The sequence below is a fragment of the Heptranchias perlo genome, chromosome 9, assembly GCF_035084215.1.
Source record: "Heptranchias perlo isolate sHepPer1 chromosome 9, sHepPer1.hap1, whole genome shotgun sequence".
Lineage (NCBI taxonomy): Eukaryota > Metazoa > Chordata > Chondrichthyes > Hexanchiformes > Hexanchidae > Heptranchias > Heptranchias perlo.
The window spans coordinates 544,535-559,058 of NC_090333.1; the positions used below are offsets into that span (position 1 = coordinate 544,535).

At 44.8% G+C, this 14,524-nt stretch overlaps 1 protein-coding gene across 5 annotated transcripts in view; it reads left to right on the forward strand.

The window, feature by feature from the left end:
• Positions 1 to 14,086, forward strand: part of lrriq3 (leucine rich repeats and IQ motif containing 3) — a 43,018-nt gene extending 28,932 nt beyond the window's left edge. For 4 of the 5 annotated variants that reach the window (XM_067989782.1, XM_067989784.1, XM_067989783.1 and 1 more), the window contains 4 exons: positions 3,090 to 3,410; positions 4,547 to 4,680; positions 8,060 to 8,162; positions 12,108 to 14,086. In XM_067989782.1, the coding sequence (XP_067845883.1) occupies positions 3,090 to 3,410; positions 4,547 to 4,680; positions 8,060 to 8,162; positions 12,108 to 12,341 (792 nt within the window). In that variant the 3' untranslated portion in view covers positions 12,342 to 14,086. The remainder of the gene's footprint in view (positions 1 to 3,089; positions 3,411 to 4,546; positions 4,681 to 8,059; positions 8,163 to 12,107) is intronic. The other variant, XM_067989785.1, reaches the window with a different exon arrangement.
• The last annotated feature ends 438 nt before the right edge of the window (positions 14,087 to 14,524 follow it).

The following is a 14,524-nucleotide window of genomic DNA, read 5'->3' on the forward strand; positions in this document are numbered from 1 at the left end:
ATCTTCCTTTACTGAGACTCTGGCAGCATCTTCTTCCTTGGTAAAGACAGATGCAAAGTACTCAATTAGTACCTCAGCCATGCCCTCTGCCTCCATGAGTAGATCTCCTTTATGGTCCCTAATCAGTCCCACCCCTCCTCTTACTACCCATTTGCTATTTATACGCCTGTAGAAGACTTTTGGATTCCCTTTTATGTTGGCCGCCAGTCTATTCTCATACTCTCTCTTTGCCCTCTTATTTCCTTTTTCACATCCCGTCTATATTCAGCCTGGTTCTCACTTGTGTTATCAACCTGACATCTGCTATATGCCCCTTTTTTCTGCTTAATCTTACTCTCTATCTCTTTTGTCATCCAGCGAACTCTGGCTTTAGTTGTCCTACCTTTCTCCCTCGTGGGAATGTACCTAGACTGTACCTGAACCATCTCCTCTTTAAAGGCAGCCCACTGTTCAATTACAGTTTTGCCTGCCAATCTTTGATTCCAATTTACCCGGGCCAGATCTGTTCTCATCCCACTGAAATTGGCCCTCCTTTTCCATAGCTTTTCTAAACCTTATGATACTATGATCGCTGTTCCCTAAATGCTCCCCCACTGACACTTGCTCCACTTGGCCCGCCTCATTCCCCAGAGCCAAGTCCAGCAATGCCTCCTTCCTCATTGGAATGAAAAAGTACTGGTCAAGAAAGTTATCCTGAACATATTTCAAAAATTCCTCCTCCTCTTTGCCCCTTATTATTATTATCCCAGTCTGTATTAGGATGGGTGAAGTCCCCCGTTATCACTACAGCTTTTGCACCTCTCTGTAATTTCCCTGCAAATTTGTTCCTCTATTTCCTTCCCGCTAGTTGGTAGCCTATAGAATACACCCAGTAGTGTAATGGCACCTCTATTGTTTCTTAACTCTAACCAAATAGATTCTGTCCTTGACCCCTCCAGGACACCCTCTCTCTCTAGCACTGCAATATTCTCCTTAATCAATACTACCAACCCCCTCCTTTCTTTTCTTCCCTTTCTTTCCTGAACACCTTGTATCCAGGAATATTTAGTACCCAATCCTGCCCTTTTTTGAGCCAGGTCTCCGTTATCGCCACGACATCATATTCCCATGTGGCTATTTGCGCCTGCAGCTCTCCAGCCTTGTTTACCACACTTCGTGCATTTACACACCTGCACTGCAAACCAGTCTTAGACTTTCTTGTACTCTCTCTTAGGCTGATCCCACCCTAATACAGTACTATTTCTTGCTCTAGTGCTATGTTTCTCTCCCGATCCTTTGTGCCCCTTGTTTCTCCTTTCTAATGCTACATCCTGGTGCCCTTCCCCCTTCCAAATTAGTTTAACCACCCCCCCTCCCCCCCACAGCACTAGTGAACTTCCCCGCGAGGTCATTGGTCCCAGCTCCGTTGAGGTGCAACCCGTCCGGCCTGTACAGGTCCCACCTCCCCTAGAAACGGTCCCAATGCCCCAGGAATCTAAAGCCCTCCCTCCTGCACTATCTCTCCAGCCACGCATTCATCTGCTCTATCCTCCTATTTCTATACTCGCTAGCGCGTGGCACCGGGAGTAATCCGGAGATTACTACCCTTGAGGTCCTGTTTGTTAGTCTCTTTCCTAACTCCTTAAAATCTGCCTGCAGGACCACATCCCTCTTTCTACCTATGTCGTTGGTCCACAACCTCTGGCTGTTCACCCTCCCCCTCCAGAATGTTCTGCAACCGCTCAGTGACATCCTTGACCCTGGCACCAGAGAAACATAGAAAATAAGAGCAGGAGTAGGCCATTCGGCCCTTCGAGCCTGCTCCGTCATTCAATATGATCATGGCTGATCCTCTATCTCAATACCATATTCCCGTTCTCTCCTCATTCCCCTTGATGCCTTTTGTATCTAGAAATCTATCTAGCTCCTCCTTAAATATATTCAGTGACTTGGCCTCCACAGCCTTCTGTGATAGAGAATTCCACACGTTCACCATCCTCCGAGTGACAGGAGGCAACATACCATCCTGGAATCATGTCTGCGGCCGCAGAAATGCCTGCCTGCTCCCCTGACTATGGAATTCCCTATCACTATTGTTCTCCTGACCTTTCTTCTCCCCCCCTGTACAGGTGAGCCACCCATTGTGCTGTGGACTTGGCTCTGACTACACGCTGCAGAGGAACCCTCTCCCTCACTACTGGCTAGAGAGCGTGGTGCCCTTGGGACTCCTGCACTACCTGCCTGGTCCTCCTTGACTGTCTGGCGGTCACCCAGTCCCTCTCTGCCTGCACTCTCTTAAGCTGCGGGGTGACCACCTCCTGAAATGTGCGAGCCACGAAACTCTCAGCCTTGCGGATGCACTGCAGTGTCGCCAGCTGCTGCTCAAGCACCGAAATCCGGAGCTCGAGCTCCTCCAGCTGACGAGTGGTTAGGATCCGGAATGCACTGCCCGAGGGGGTGGTGGAGGCAAATTCAATCATGGCCTTCAAAAGGGAATTGGATAAGTACTTGAAACAAACAAAATTGCAGGGCTACGGGGATAGGGCGGGGGAGTGGGACTAGCTGGATTGCTCTTGCATAGAGCCGGCGTGGACTCGATGAGCCGAATGGCCTCCTTCCGTGCTGTAACCTTCTATGATTCTATGACGATGCTTCCTGCATCTGTGGTTGTCCAGGACACAGGAAGCGTCCTGGAGATCCCACATGGCACAGGATGTGCATTCCACGGGTCTGAGCTGCCCGGCCATGCCTCAGTTTATTAGATTATTAACTAAACTTAACAAAAATAAATTAAGCCTTAAAAAAAAGTATTCACCAGAAAAAGAACACTCACCAGCTACCAACCAATCAGCTCCTTCCCTAGGTTTTCTTACCTCACTCTTTATCCGCTCTGGTGATCCGACGATAATTAGTTTTTAAAATTTTTATTCAATCGTTTATTTATAATTTAAGTTATTAAATTTAATAGGCCAACAGCAGTTTTACGCTCCCAGCTTTTAATTCAATTTTATCTACTTCCCTACCTCAGGGAAAAAAGAAGCTGTAGTACTGACCAGCCAATCACCACCTGCTGTCCTGTGACGTTTTGTTTATTTTTGCATTACCATCAGATTACCGATCTCCCAGATGAATGGTTTTGGTCCGATATGAAGTGTCTGCAGCTCCTGTATCTCCATGACAACATCATTGGACAGCTGAAGAGTATCGAACCCCTATTTAGCTGCCCAAGCCTCATCGCTCTGACCCTGTTCGACACCCCAGTCAGCCTCGTACCAAAGTATCGGCATTACATCATCAACGGTATGCGGACTCTCAAAGCGCTGGACAACTTTGTCATTGCAGATGAGGAAATCACTGAGGACTGGCTGATTAATGACAAATTCAAAGCTCTAAGCCCATATTCCTTTGTTCATCTCCCTGCATCTCCACAGGTTGGTGCCTATTTCTATTGCCGTGTGAAAGAAACAGTTTGGTTCCACATGGGGACAGGCTAAAAATCAGAAATAATTACAGAAAAAGGGGACGTCACCTTAAAATGAGAGCCAGGCCATTCAGGAGCGAAATCATGAAGCGCTTTTACACACAAAGGGTAGTGGAAATCTGGAACTCCCTCCTCCAAAAGACTGTGGATGCTGGGGGTCAATTGGAGCTTTCAAGACTGAGACTTTTTTTTGGGCAAGGGAATCAAGGGATTATGGAGCTAAGGCGAGTAAATGGAGCTGAGATACAGATCAGCCATGATCTGATTGAGCATTGGAGCAGGCCCGAGAGGCTGAATGGCCTACACCTGTTCCTATGTTACTATTGAATCTGCTTCCACCACCTTTTCAGGCAGTGCATTCCAGATCATAACCCTCCCTGCATAAAAAAAAATTCTCCTCATCTCCCCTCTGCTTCTTTTGCCAATTACCTTAAATCTGTGTCCTCTGGTTACCGACCCTCCAGCCAGTGGAAACAGTTTCTCCTTATCAACTCTACCAAAACACCTCTCGAGGATGAGACTAGCAAATGAAGATTAATTTGAAAAAAAAAACTACTCAATAAAAAAATCATTGGGAGCCAGAGAGTAAAGATTTGAGTGTTTTCACTAGGGATGTTGTGCTGTGCCAGGTCACTTACCTGACCTCGCCCCTCCTCCTAACTACAAACCTCTGAGATATCAGCGTCGCTCCAATTCTGGCCTCTTGCGCAACCCTAATTTTTATCCTCCCACCACTGGCGGCCGTGCCTTCAGTTGTCTAGGCCCCAAGCTCTGGAATTCCCTCCCTAAACCTCTCCGCCTTTCCACCTCTCACTCCTCCTTTAAGACGCTCCTTAAAACTTACCTCTTTGACCAAGCTTTTGGTCACCTGTCTTAATATCTCCTTATATGGCTCGGTGTCAATTTTTGTCTGATTACGTTCCTGTGAAGTGCCTTGGGTCATTTTACTATGTTGAAGGTACTATATAAATGCATGCATGTTGTTGTTGTTGTTGTTTTGTTGTTGTTGTTTTGTTGTTGTGTGAACGACCCTTTGACCTCTCGTCGAATTGGAATCACATGTTGGTGCTTTTACCTCTCACGCAGATCTCGACCCTGCGGAGTGAGATGAAGCAGATCAGGAATCTGATTTCTACCATGAACAATATTCTTGCCCATTATTCACCAGTTCTTATCCTTCAGCGATGGATCCGTGGATACTTAACCAGAAAGAAGCTGAGGTATTTATTGATTTACACGTATTCTTGTTTCACAAACTGTATTCTATGAAAATAACAACAACTTGCATTGGTGAAAGAGGTCGGTTTTAAGGAGCTTCTTAAAGGAGAGAGAGAAGCGGAGATGCAGAGAGGTTTAGGGAGGGAATTCCAGAGCTTAGGGCCTAGACGGCTGAAGGCACGGCTGCCGATGGTGGGGCAAAGGAAGTGGGGGATGCGCAAGAGGCCAGAATTAGAGGAATGCAGAGGTCTCGGAGGGTTGTAGGGCTGGAGGAGGTTACAGATTATAAAACTGATTATCAGAGTGCTCCCTCTCTGGTTTGGTGACACTAATTGTTAAACCATTTCTTTTATGTCAAATCATCTGTAGCAACTGTGCAACATAACAACAGAAAAACTATTACTAATTTAAATGGTTTCATTGTTTTTTTTATTTATAACTCATTCCATTTCTTTTTATTCTTCGTATGTTGTTACTCGTTTTGATTTATTCATTGAAGCCACTTTTTTTTTTCTACCTTGTTTATCCTTTCAGTAGCTTATTATATTATTGACACTATTTCTTAATTAAATTTCTTTTTGGTAATTATCTCCCCTTCTCTCCTGAGGCATTGACTGTGCTGGGGTCTGCTTCCATAGGCACCTGTCCCCCTCGGATACTGTACCCCAGTCGCCAGTCCTGTGTGAGTCCAGTGGCCGTTGGTCAGTGGGCTCTTGACCACACAGGGAGGGTCCAAAATAAAAAACAGAAAACGATGCAAAGGCACAATAGTACTGAGGCAGTGCTGCACTGTCGGAGGTGCCATCTCTCTGATGAGACATTAAACCGAGGCCGCCGTCTGCCTTCTCAGTTGGACATAAAAGAACCCACGGCCACTGTTTCAAAGATTTCAAGGATTTCTCCCCATTGTCTTGGCCAATATTTATCCCTCAACCAACACCTAAAAATAGATGATCCGGTCATTTATCTCATTGCTGTTTGTGGGATCTTGCTGTGCGCAAATTGGCTGCCGCGTTTCTTACATTTACAAAAGTGACCACATTTCAAAAGTACTTCATTGGCTGCAAAGTGCTTTGGGACGTCCTGCGGTCACGTAAGGCGCAAGTTTCTTCCATCCTTTCTTTCTTGCACCACGACTTAATTCAGGAAAAGTTCCAAGCTAGTGTGCTCACAGAAACAAGCTTCAGTTTTTTCGAACCATGATGCAGAGACTCTGAATAGAAAGAATTGGTTTAACTAATAATTTAATTCAGATCAGTGCACTAAGGTTCATGAACTAAAAACAGAAGTAGCTAGAAACACTCTGGAGCAGGCAACATCTGTGGAGAGAGAAAGAGAGTTAACATTTCAGGTCAGCGACCTTTCATCAGAACATTCAGCATTTTCGGATCTTTGTTCAGAAACCCAGCATCGGCAGTATTTCGCTGATACTGGGGCTAAAAGGGTTAGAATGGAGATGATAGGGTAATTCCCCCATCAATCACGCCTGGATGCTGTAAATGACTGGGATTATGCTCACTGCTGTAAGTGACTGGGATTAATTTTACACACATAATTTGTACAATGTAACTATCCTCCACTCACAGCATTTTGCTGGAGAAATAATTCTGCTTTTACCGGGAGACGTTCGGTTATGAGTTCTGTTTGCTGCAGTGCGTAGAGACTCTTTAAATAGACTCTGTTTATTGCTCTGTTCAAAGAGACTCGGTTTGTTTGTTCTGTTCAAATAGACTCGGTTTATTGTTCTGTTTAAATCGACTCGGTTTGTTTGTTCTGTTTAAATAGACTCGGTTTGTTGTTCTGTTTAAATTGACTCGGTTTGTTTCTTCTGTTCAAATGGACTCGGTTTGTTTGTTCTGTTTAAATAGACTCGGTTTATTGCTCTGTTTAAATAGACTCGGTTTGTTGTTCTGTTTAAATAGACTCGGTTTATTGCTCTGTTTAAATGGACTCGGTTTGTTGTTCTGTTTAAATAGACTCGGTTTGTTTGTTCTGTTTCAATCGACTCGGTTTGTTGTTCTGTTTAAATAGACTCGGTTTGTTGTTCTGTTTAAATAGACTCGGTTTGTAGTTCTGTTTAAATACACTCGGTTTGTTTGTTCTATTTAAATAGACTCGGTTTATTGTTCTGTTTAAATAGATTCGGTTTTTTGCTCTGTTTAAATAGACTCGGTTTGCAGTAAGTCCCGCCCTGCCTCCAACTCATTGGCTGACCCAGTGCCGTCAATGGACACAGTGTAAATTATGAGTATAGGTTTCATAGACTAGGCCTGTATTCCCTTGAATGTAGAAGATTAAGGGATGATCTAATAGAGGTCCCACACACAGTAATGTAATAACGACCAGATAATCTATTTTTTAGTTATGTTGGTTGAGGGATAAATGTCAACCAGGACACCGGGGAGAACTCACCTGCTCTTCTTAGAAATAGTGGCCATGGAATCTTTCTGCATCCACCTGAGTGGGTAGACGGAGCCTCGGTTTAACCTCTCATCTGAAAGACAGCCCATCCGATAGTGCAGCACTTCCACAGTATTGCCTCTCCCTCAGTACTGCCCCTCCGACAATGCAGCACTCCCTCGGTACTGTCCCTCTGACAGTTAGCACTCCCTCAGTACTGTACCTCCCACAGTGCAGCACTCCCTCAGTACTGCCCCTCCGACAATGCAGCTCTCCCTCGGTACTGTCCCTCTGACAGTGTAGCACTCCCTCAGTACTGTACCTCCCACAGTGCAGCACTCCCTCAGTACTGACCCTCCGACAGTGCAGCACACCTTCGGTACTGCCCCTCCGACAGTGCAGCACTCCCTCAGTACTGATCCTCCGACAGTGCAGCACTCCCTCAGTACTGTACAGGGAGTGTCAGCCTAGATTACGTGCTCAAGTCTCTGGAGTGGGACTTGAACCCACGACCTGCTAACTTAGAGATGAGAACGCTACCCACTGAGCCAAGGCTGACACCCAAATTCTGGCTGCAGTCCACTGTACACTGAGGGGGTCCTTCAGCCTTGCCCCTTGCCAACCTGCAGCTAAGCTTTCTGGATTGATCCCTATGGTGAGACAGTAGGCCCTCCATATTAGTGAAGAAAAGAACTCTCTCCCTGTGTTTGTTTGTCAGTAGCGTGGTTTGGAGTCTTGGGTATGGTTATGGATTTCTGCATGTACCGGGGGCACACAGCTTACCAAAAAAATCTTTCGGTGGTGTGCAATATCTCTGATGGTAACAGCTCCACCAGCTCGATTCCATTGCCATCACTGGCAACATTAAATAGCCTTTCGTTTCATCAATGTTAACATCACCCTATTAATAACTGGACATTTTAGTAACCGGTACTGAAATACTAACAGTATTGTATTTTGTATTTTATTTTACTAAACCAGAGTTATCTCAATCCCATGCCAAAAACAATGTTTGCCACGTCTGCAGGTGAACGCAGAGTTATGCAGCCTGGGTATCCATGTACTGGAGGATGGGAGTCTGTGGGTGAGTAATCACGAGACTGAGCAATGCAAATCAGTGCTGTTTTAGTGGTTGAAATTTTTGTTTCAGATCCATCTTGAGACTTTGAGTTTTAATCTTATTTATAATCTTATATATAAAAAAGATTAATAAGAAACCTAAGGGCAAATGTTTTGCCTTTGAACTCTACAGTATTGCATGCATATCACAGTATTGAGTGAGAGTGTGTCAGAGCACCGCGCGGGGCCACGTACCCGAGCACTGCACGGGGCCACATATCGCCACGGGGTGGGACCGTGTATTGACACTAGGTAGAGATCGGAAACAACCCTCGTTCTTTTCATCTGGCAATAGATTTTATTTGGAGCGCTGCTTGTCATGTAAAGTTATTATTGATTTGCGTTTATTTAATTCATGGAATCATGGAATGATACAGCACAGAAGGAGGCCATTCAGCCCATCATGCCTGTGCCAGCTCTTTGAAAGAGCTATCCGATTATTCCCACTCCCTGCTCTTGCCCCCAAAGCCCTGCAAATTTTTCCTTTTCAAGTATTTATCCAATTTCCTTTTCAAAGGTATTATTGAATCTGCTTCCACCGCCCTTTCAGGCAGCACATTCCAGATCTTAACAACTCGCTGCGTAAAATAATTTCTCCTCAGCTCCCCTCCGGTTCTTCTGCCAATTACCTTAAATCTGTGTCCTCTGGTTACCGACCCTCCTGCCAGTGGGAACAGTTTCTCCCTGTCTACTCTTATCAAAACTCCTCAGAATTTTGAACACCTCTATTAAATCTCCCCTTAACCTGCTCTGCTCCAAGGAGAACCACCCCAGCTTCTCCAGTCTCTCCCCATAACACATCAGCCCAATTTTTGATGGTTTCATTTCCCTGTGTTTTTTAAAATAATCATAGATGCATTTATGGGGAAGCTCAATAAGCACAGGAGGGAGAAAGGAATAGAAGGATATGCTGATAGGGTGAGATGAAGTAGGGTGGGAGGAAGCTCTTGTGGAGCATAAACACCGGCATAGACCTGTGGGGCCGAATGGCCTGTTTCTGTGCTGTACATTCTATGTAATCTATGTAAAATATTTATCCAATTCCCATTTGAAAGTTACTATTGAATCTGCTGCCACCACCCTTTCAGGCTGTGCATTCCAAATCATAACAATTCGCTGCGTAAGAAAAAACATGTTTCCTCATGTCACCTCTGGCTCCTTTGCCAATCACCTTAAATCTGTGTCCTCTGGTTACCGACTCTTCTGCCACTGGAAACAGTTTCTCTTTATTTACTCTCAAAACCGTTCATGATTTTCAACACCTCTGTTAAATCTCCCCTTAACCTTCTCTGCTCTAAGGAGAACAATCCCAGTTTCTCCGATCTCTCCATATAACTGAAGTCCCTCATCCCTGGGACCATTCTAGTAAATCTCTTCTGCACCCTCTCTAAGACCTTGACATTCTTCCTAAAGTGCGGTGCCCAGAATTGGACACAATATTCCAGCTGAGGCCTAACCAGTGTTTTATAAAGGTTTAGCATAACTTCCTTGCCTCTATGTCTCTATTAATAAAGCCCAGGATCCCATATGCTTTTTTAACAGCCTTCTCAACTTGTCCTGCCACCTTCAAAGATTTGTGTACGTACACCCCCAGGTCTCTCTGTTCTTGCACCCCCTTTAGAATTGTACCATTTAGTTTATTTTGCCTCTCCTCATTCTTCCTACCAAAATGTATCACTTCACACTTTTCTGTGTTAAATTTCATCTGCCATGTGTCTGCCCATTTCACCAGTCTGTCTATGTCCTCCTGAAATCTGTTACCATCCTCCACATTGTTTACTACATTTCCGAGTTTCGTGTTATCTGCAAACTTTGAAATTATACCCTCTATTCCCAAATCCAGGTCATTAATATATATCAAAAATAGCAGTGGTCCTAATACTGATCCCTGGGGAACACCAATGTATACTTCCCTCTTGTCTGAAAAACAACTGTTCACCATTACTCTCTGCTTTCTATCCCATAGCCAATTTTGTATCCATGCTGCCACTGTCCTTTAATTCCATGGGCTTTAATTTTGCTAACAAGTCTATTATGTGGTACTTTATCAAATGCCTTTTGAAAGTCCATATAGGCAACATCAACCGCACTACCCTCATCAACCCTCTCCGTTACTTCATCAAAGAACTCAATCAGGTTAGTCAAACACGATTTTCCTTTAACAAATCCATGCTGACTTTCATTTATTAGCCAATACTTTTCCAAGTGCCAATTAACTTTGTCCCAGATTATTGTCTCTAGAAGTTTCCCCAACACCAACGTTAGGCTGACTGTCCTTTAGCTGCCGGGTTTATCACTCTCCCCTTTTTTGAACGGGGGGGGGGGGGGGGTGTAACATTTGCAATCCTCCAGTCCTCTGGTACTGTCCCCATAATCTAAGGATGATTGGAAGATTGTGGCCAGAGCCTCTGCAATTTCCACCCTTACTTCCCTCGGTAACCTGGATTGCATCCCATCCAGACCGAGTGACTTTTCTACTTTGAGTTCTGCCGATCTTTTAAGTATCTCCTCTTTATCTATTTTTATCCTGTCCAACATCATTACTACCTCCTCCTTTACTGGTACAATGGCAGCATCCTCTTCTCTAGTGAAGACCGATGCGAAATATTCATTTAGTACCTCAGTCATGCCCTCTGCCTATACAAGATAATCTTTTTTGTCTCTATTCAGTCCCACCCTTCCGTTGACCACCCTTTTACTATTTATATGTTTATAAAAGACTTTTGGGTTCCCTTTTATGTTAGCTGCTAATCTATTCTCATACACAATTGTAGTTTTGATCTATACACATATGGTAATCGAATTGTGTTATTGATTGTCTAGATAGAAGGTAGCAGCAACCAGCAGGATGGTCGATATAATACCATCCATTTACAGCTTGACCTAGAGAAACTGCAGGTTGAGTTGTTAGAGGTAAATCTGATTTCATGAGCTGTTTATCTGTTAGTGCTGTTTAATACAAGGTGTTTGTTCTTTTAGATATAGCCGACAAATGATGTTATCAACTACACTGCAAGTAACTACTTATTTTTAATGGAAAATCGAAGGTAGTTCATGGACTCATTCAGTTTCTGCATGGAAACAAATCATCTCAGATCTTGCAATTTTTTATTTACTGAATTCAAAGGATTAACTGAAGTAAGAATTGTTCTGTGTTTCGATTTATCAGCACAATTCTACCTTGTAATTAATGTTAAAAATGATCGCCGAGGTGTCTGGAGACAGTATTGGAGGCCCTCCGGCTGGGTTCAGAGGTAAAATGTTCCATGTTTTGTGATACCGACCGGGAAAGTCCCCTTGTGTGTCACCTGGAGAGAGCTGTTTGACAGGACAATGCCAGGAGTTACATTCAGCTTTAAGAGTGGAAACCTGGCCAGAGTTTCAGCTCCTGATCGTGTGTGTGTGTGTGTGTGTGTGTGTACACTCATGTATCATATGTGTGTCCACGTGTCTGTGTCCATGTGTGTGTATGTGTCTGTGCGTGCGTGCCTGTTCGCGCGTGCGTGTGCGCAATATGCCAAGGCGATGGCAGGGCCAAGCTTAGCTAGGGGATCCTTTAAGTGTTATCTTAATTCGTTTGGTCGCACTCTCTCTTTCTGGGTGAGAAGGTTGTTGTTTCAAGTCTCACATCAGGACTTGAGCATGTAATCTAGGCCGACACTCCAGTGCAGCAATGCCACTTGTGACGAAGAGCGGTTCCGCCTGAAACGTTCAGCTGTCCTCTCTGCTCTCAGGTGCCGGTGGACCTGCTACAGATTTACACCATTTTCTGTTTCTATTTCAGATTTCCAGCATTGTGATATTTTTGTTTATCTCTTTATTCAGCTGTTTATATCATTTGATGTGCAATCCACAGCGGATAATAAAAACAAGTTTAGTCATTCTCATTACATTGTGTTTGTTTGTTTAGGATCGGTGTGAAGCCAATGAACTGACATCTGGCATTTATCCACGTATTTCCCAGTGGAGCAGGTGGAACACCCCAAACTTTAAACCTCAGAAAAGTACTATTTTCAGGCCTAGAACATTCAGACAGCCAAGATTCGACCCACAAGCAGGTACGGTGAACTTACATTCGAACATACGAAAACAGCGGACAGGAAAAGACCCTCTGGTCCACCCAGCCTGTCCCATATGGTTGTGATGCCTTGAACGTCACGATACAGACACTCCACACCCACCCTTTTAAAAAAAATTAATTCTCAGGATGTGGGTGTGGCTGGCAAGGCCGGCATTTATTGCCCATCCCTAATTGCCCTTGAGAAGGTGGTGGTGGGCCTTTGTCTTGAACCGCTGCAGTCCGTGAGGTGAAGGTGCTGCCACAGTGCTGTTAGGTCGGGAGTTCCAGGATTTTGACCCAGCGACGATGAAGGAACGGCCGACATATGTCCAAGTCGGGCTGGTGTGTGACTCGGAGGGGAACTTGGAGGTGGTGTTGTTCCCATGTGCCTGCTGCTCTTGTCCTTCTAGATGTTGGAGGTCACGAGTTTGGGAGGTGCTGTCGAAGAAGCCTTGGCGAGTTGCTGCAGTGCATCCTGTGGATGGTGCACACTGCAGCCACGGTGCGCCGGTGGTGAAGAGAGTGAATGTTTAGGGTGGTGGATGGGCTGTTGATCAAGCTGACTGCTTTGTCCTGGATGGTGTCGAGCTTCTTGAGTGTTGTTGGAGCTGTACCCATCCAGGCAAGTGGAGAGTATTCCTCACACTCCTGACTTGTGCCTTGTAGGTGATGGAGAGGCTTTGTTGAGTCAAGAGGTGAGTCACTCAACACAGAATACCCAGCCTTTGACCTGCTCTAGTAGCCACAGTATTTATGTGGCTGGTCCAGTTGTGCTTCTGGGTCAATGGTGACCCCCAGGATGTTGATGGTGGGGGATTCGGCGATGGTAATGTCATTGAATGTCAAGGGGATGTGGTTAGACTCTCTCTTGTAGGAGATGGTCATTGCCTGGCACTTGTGTGACTTGACTGTTACTTGTCACTTATCAGCTTAAGCCTGGATGTTGTCCAGGTCTTGCTGCATGTAAAATTCCTGTAATCTTCTGGGAGAGGTAAAAGAAATTAGATTTAAAAAACCCAGACCAATTAAAGAAAGAAAAACTTCCATTTATACAGCACCTTTCACGACCTCAGGACGCCCCTAAACGCTTTACAGCCAATGAAGTACTTTTGAAGTATAGTCACTGTTATAATGTAGGAAACGTGGCAGCCAATTTGCACACAGTAAGATCCCACAAACAGCAACATGATAATGACCAGATAATCTGTTTTAGTGATGTTGGTTGAGGGATAAATATTGGCCAGGACAACGGGGAGAACTCCCCTGCTCTTCTTCCAATAGTGCCATGGGATCTTTTACGTCCACCTGAGAGGGCAGATGGGGCCTCGGTTTAACGTCTCATCCAAAAGACGGCACCTCCGACAGTGCAGCGCTCCCTCAGTACTGCACCCCTGACAGTACAGCACTCCCTCAGTACTGACCATCCAACAGCGCAGCATTCCCTCAGGACTGCACTGGGAGTGTCAGCCTAGATTAGGTGCTCAAGGATCTGGAGTAGGACTTCAGCCCACAACCTTCTGACTCAGAGACAAGCGTGCTACCACTGAGCCACGGCTGACACATTAGAGGGGAACAAAATGGGAAAATTCCCCTCCAACGCCCTTAGGCGATCGAAATTAGTCCGGAAGACCATACTGACCCTGATTTATATTACAGACTACGCACGTCTTGTATGAGGAGATCTCCAGCTCGCCAGAAACAGGTCCAGATCTCATTTGAATGAATAATACCTTTCTGTGCTGTGAAGATGTACTTTGACAACTTTGGGCTTTCTATTTTACAAATCACAAATATCTAATAATAAAATATATAAATCAGCAGGAGTCATTTTTTTAGTGGTTTGTTTTTTGAACCCCCCCCCCCAAAGAATAAAATGAAAGTTTGAACACACTTCTCCTTTCCTACAGAGTTTAGTTTGTATCTGTACCAGCTTTGGAATGTAGACACCTCAGAATCATAGAATTACATAGACTTTACAGCTCAGAAACAGGCCATTCGGCCCATGCCGGTGTATGCCGATGTTTGTGCTCCACATAAGCCTCCTCCCACCCTACTTTATCTCACCCTATCAACATATCCTTCTATTCCTTTTCCCTCATGTGCTTATCTAGCTTCCCCTTAAATGCATCAATGCTATTCACCTCAACTACTCCTTGTGGTAGCGAGTTCCACATTCTAACCACTCTCTGGGTGAAGAAGTTTCTCCTGAATTCCCTATTGGATTTATTAGTGACGATCTTATATTTATGGCCCCGAGTTTTGTTCCC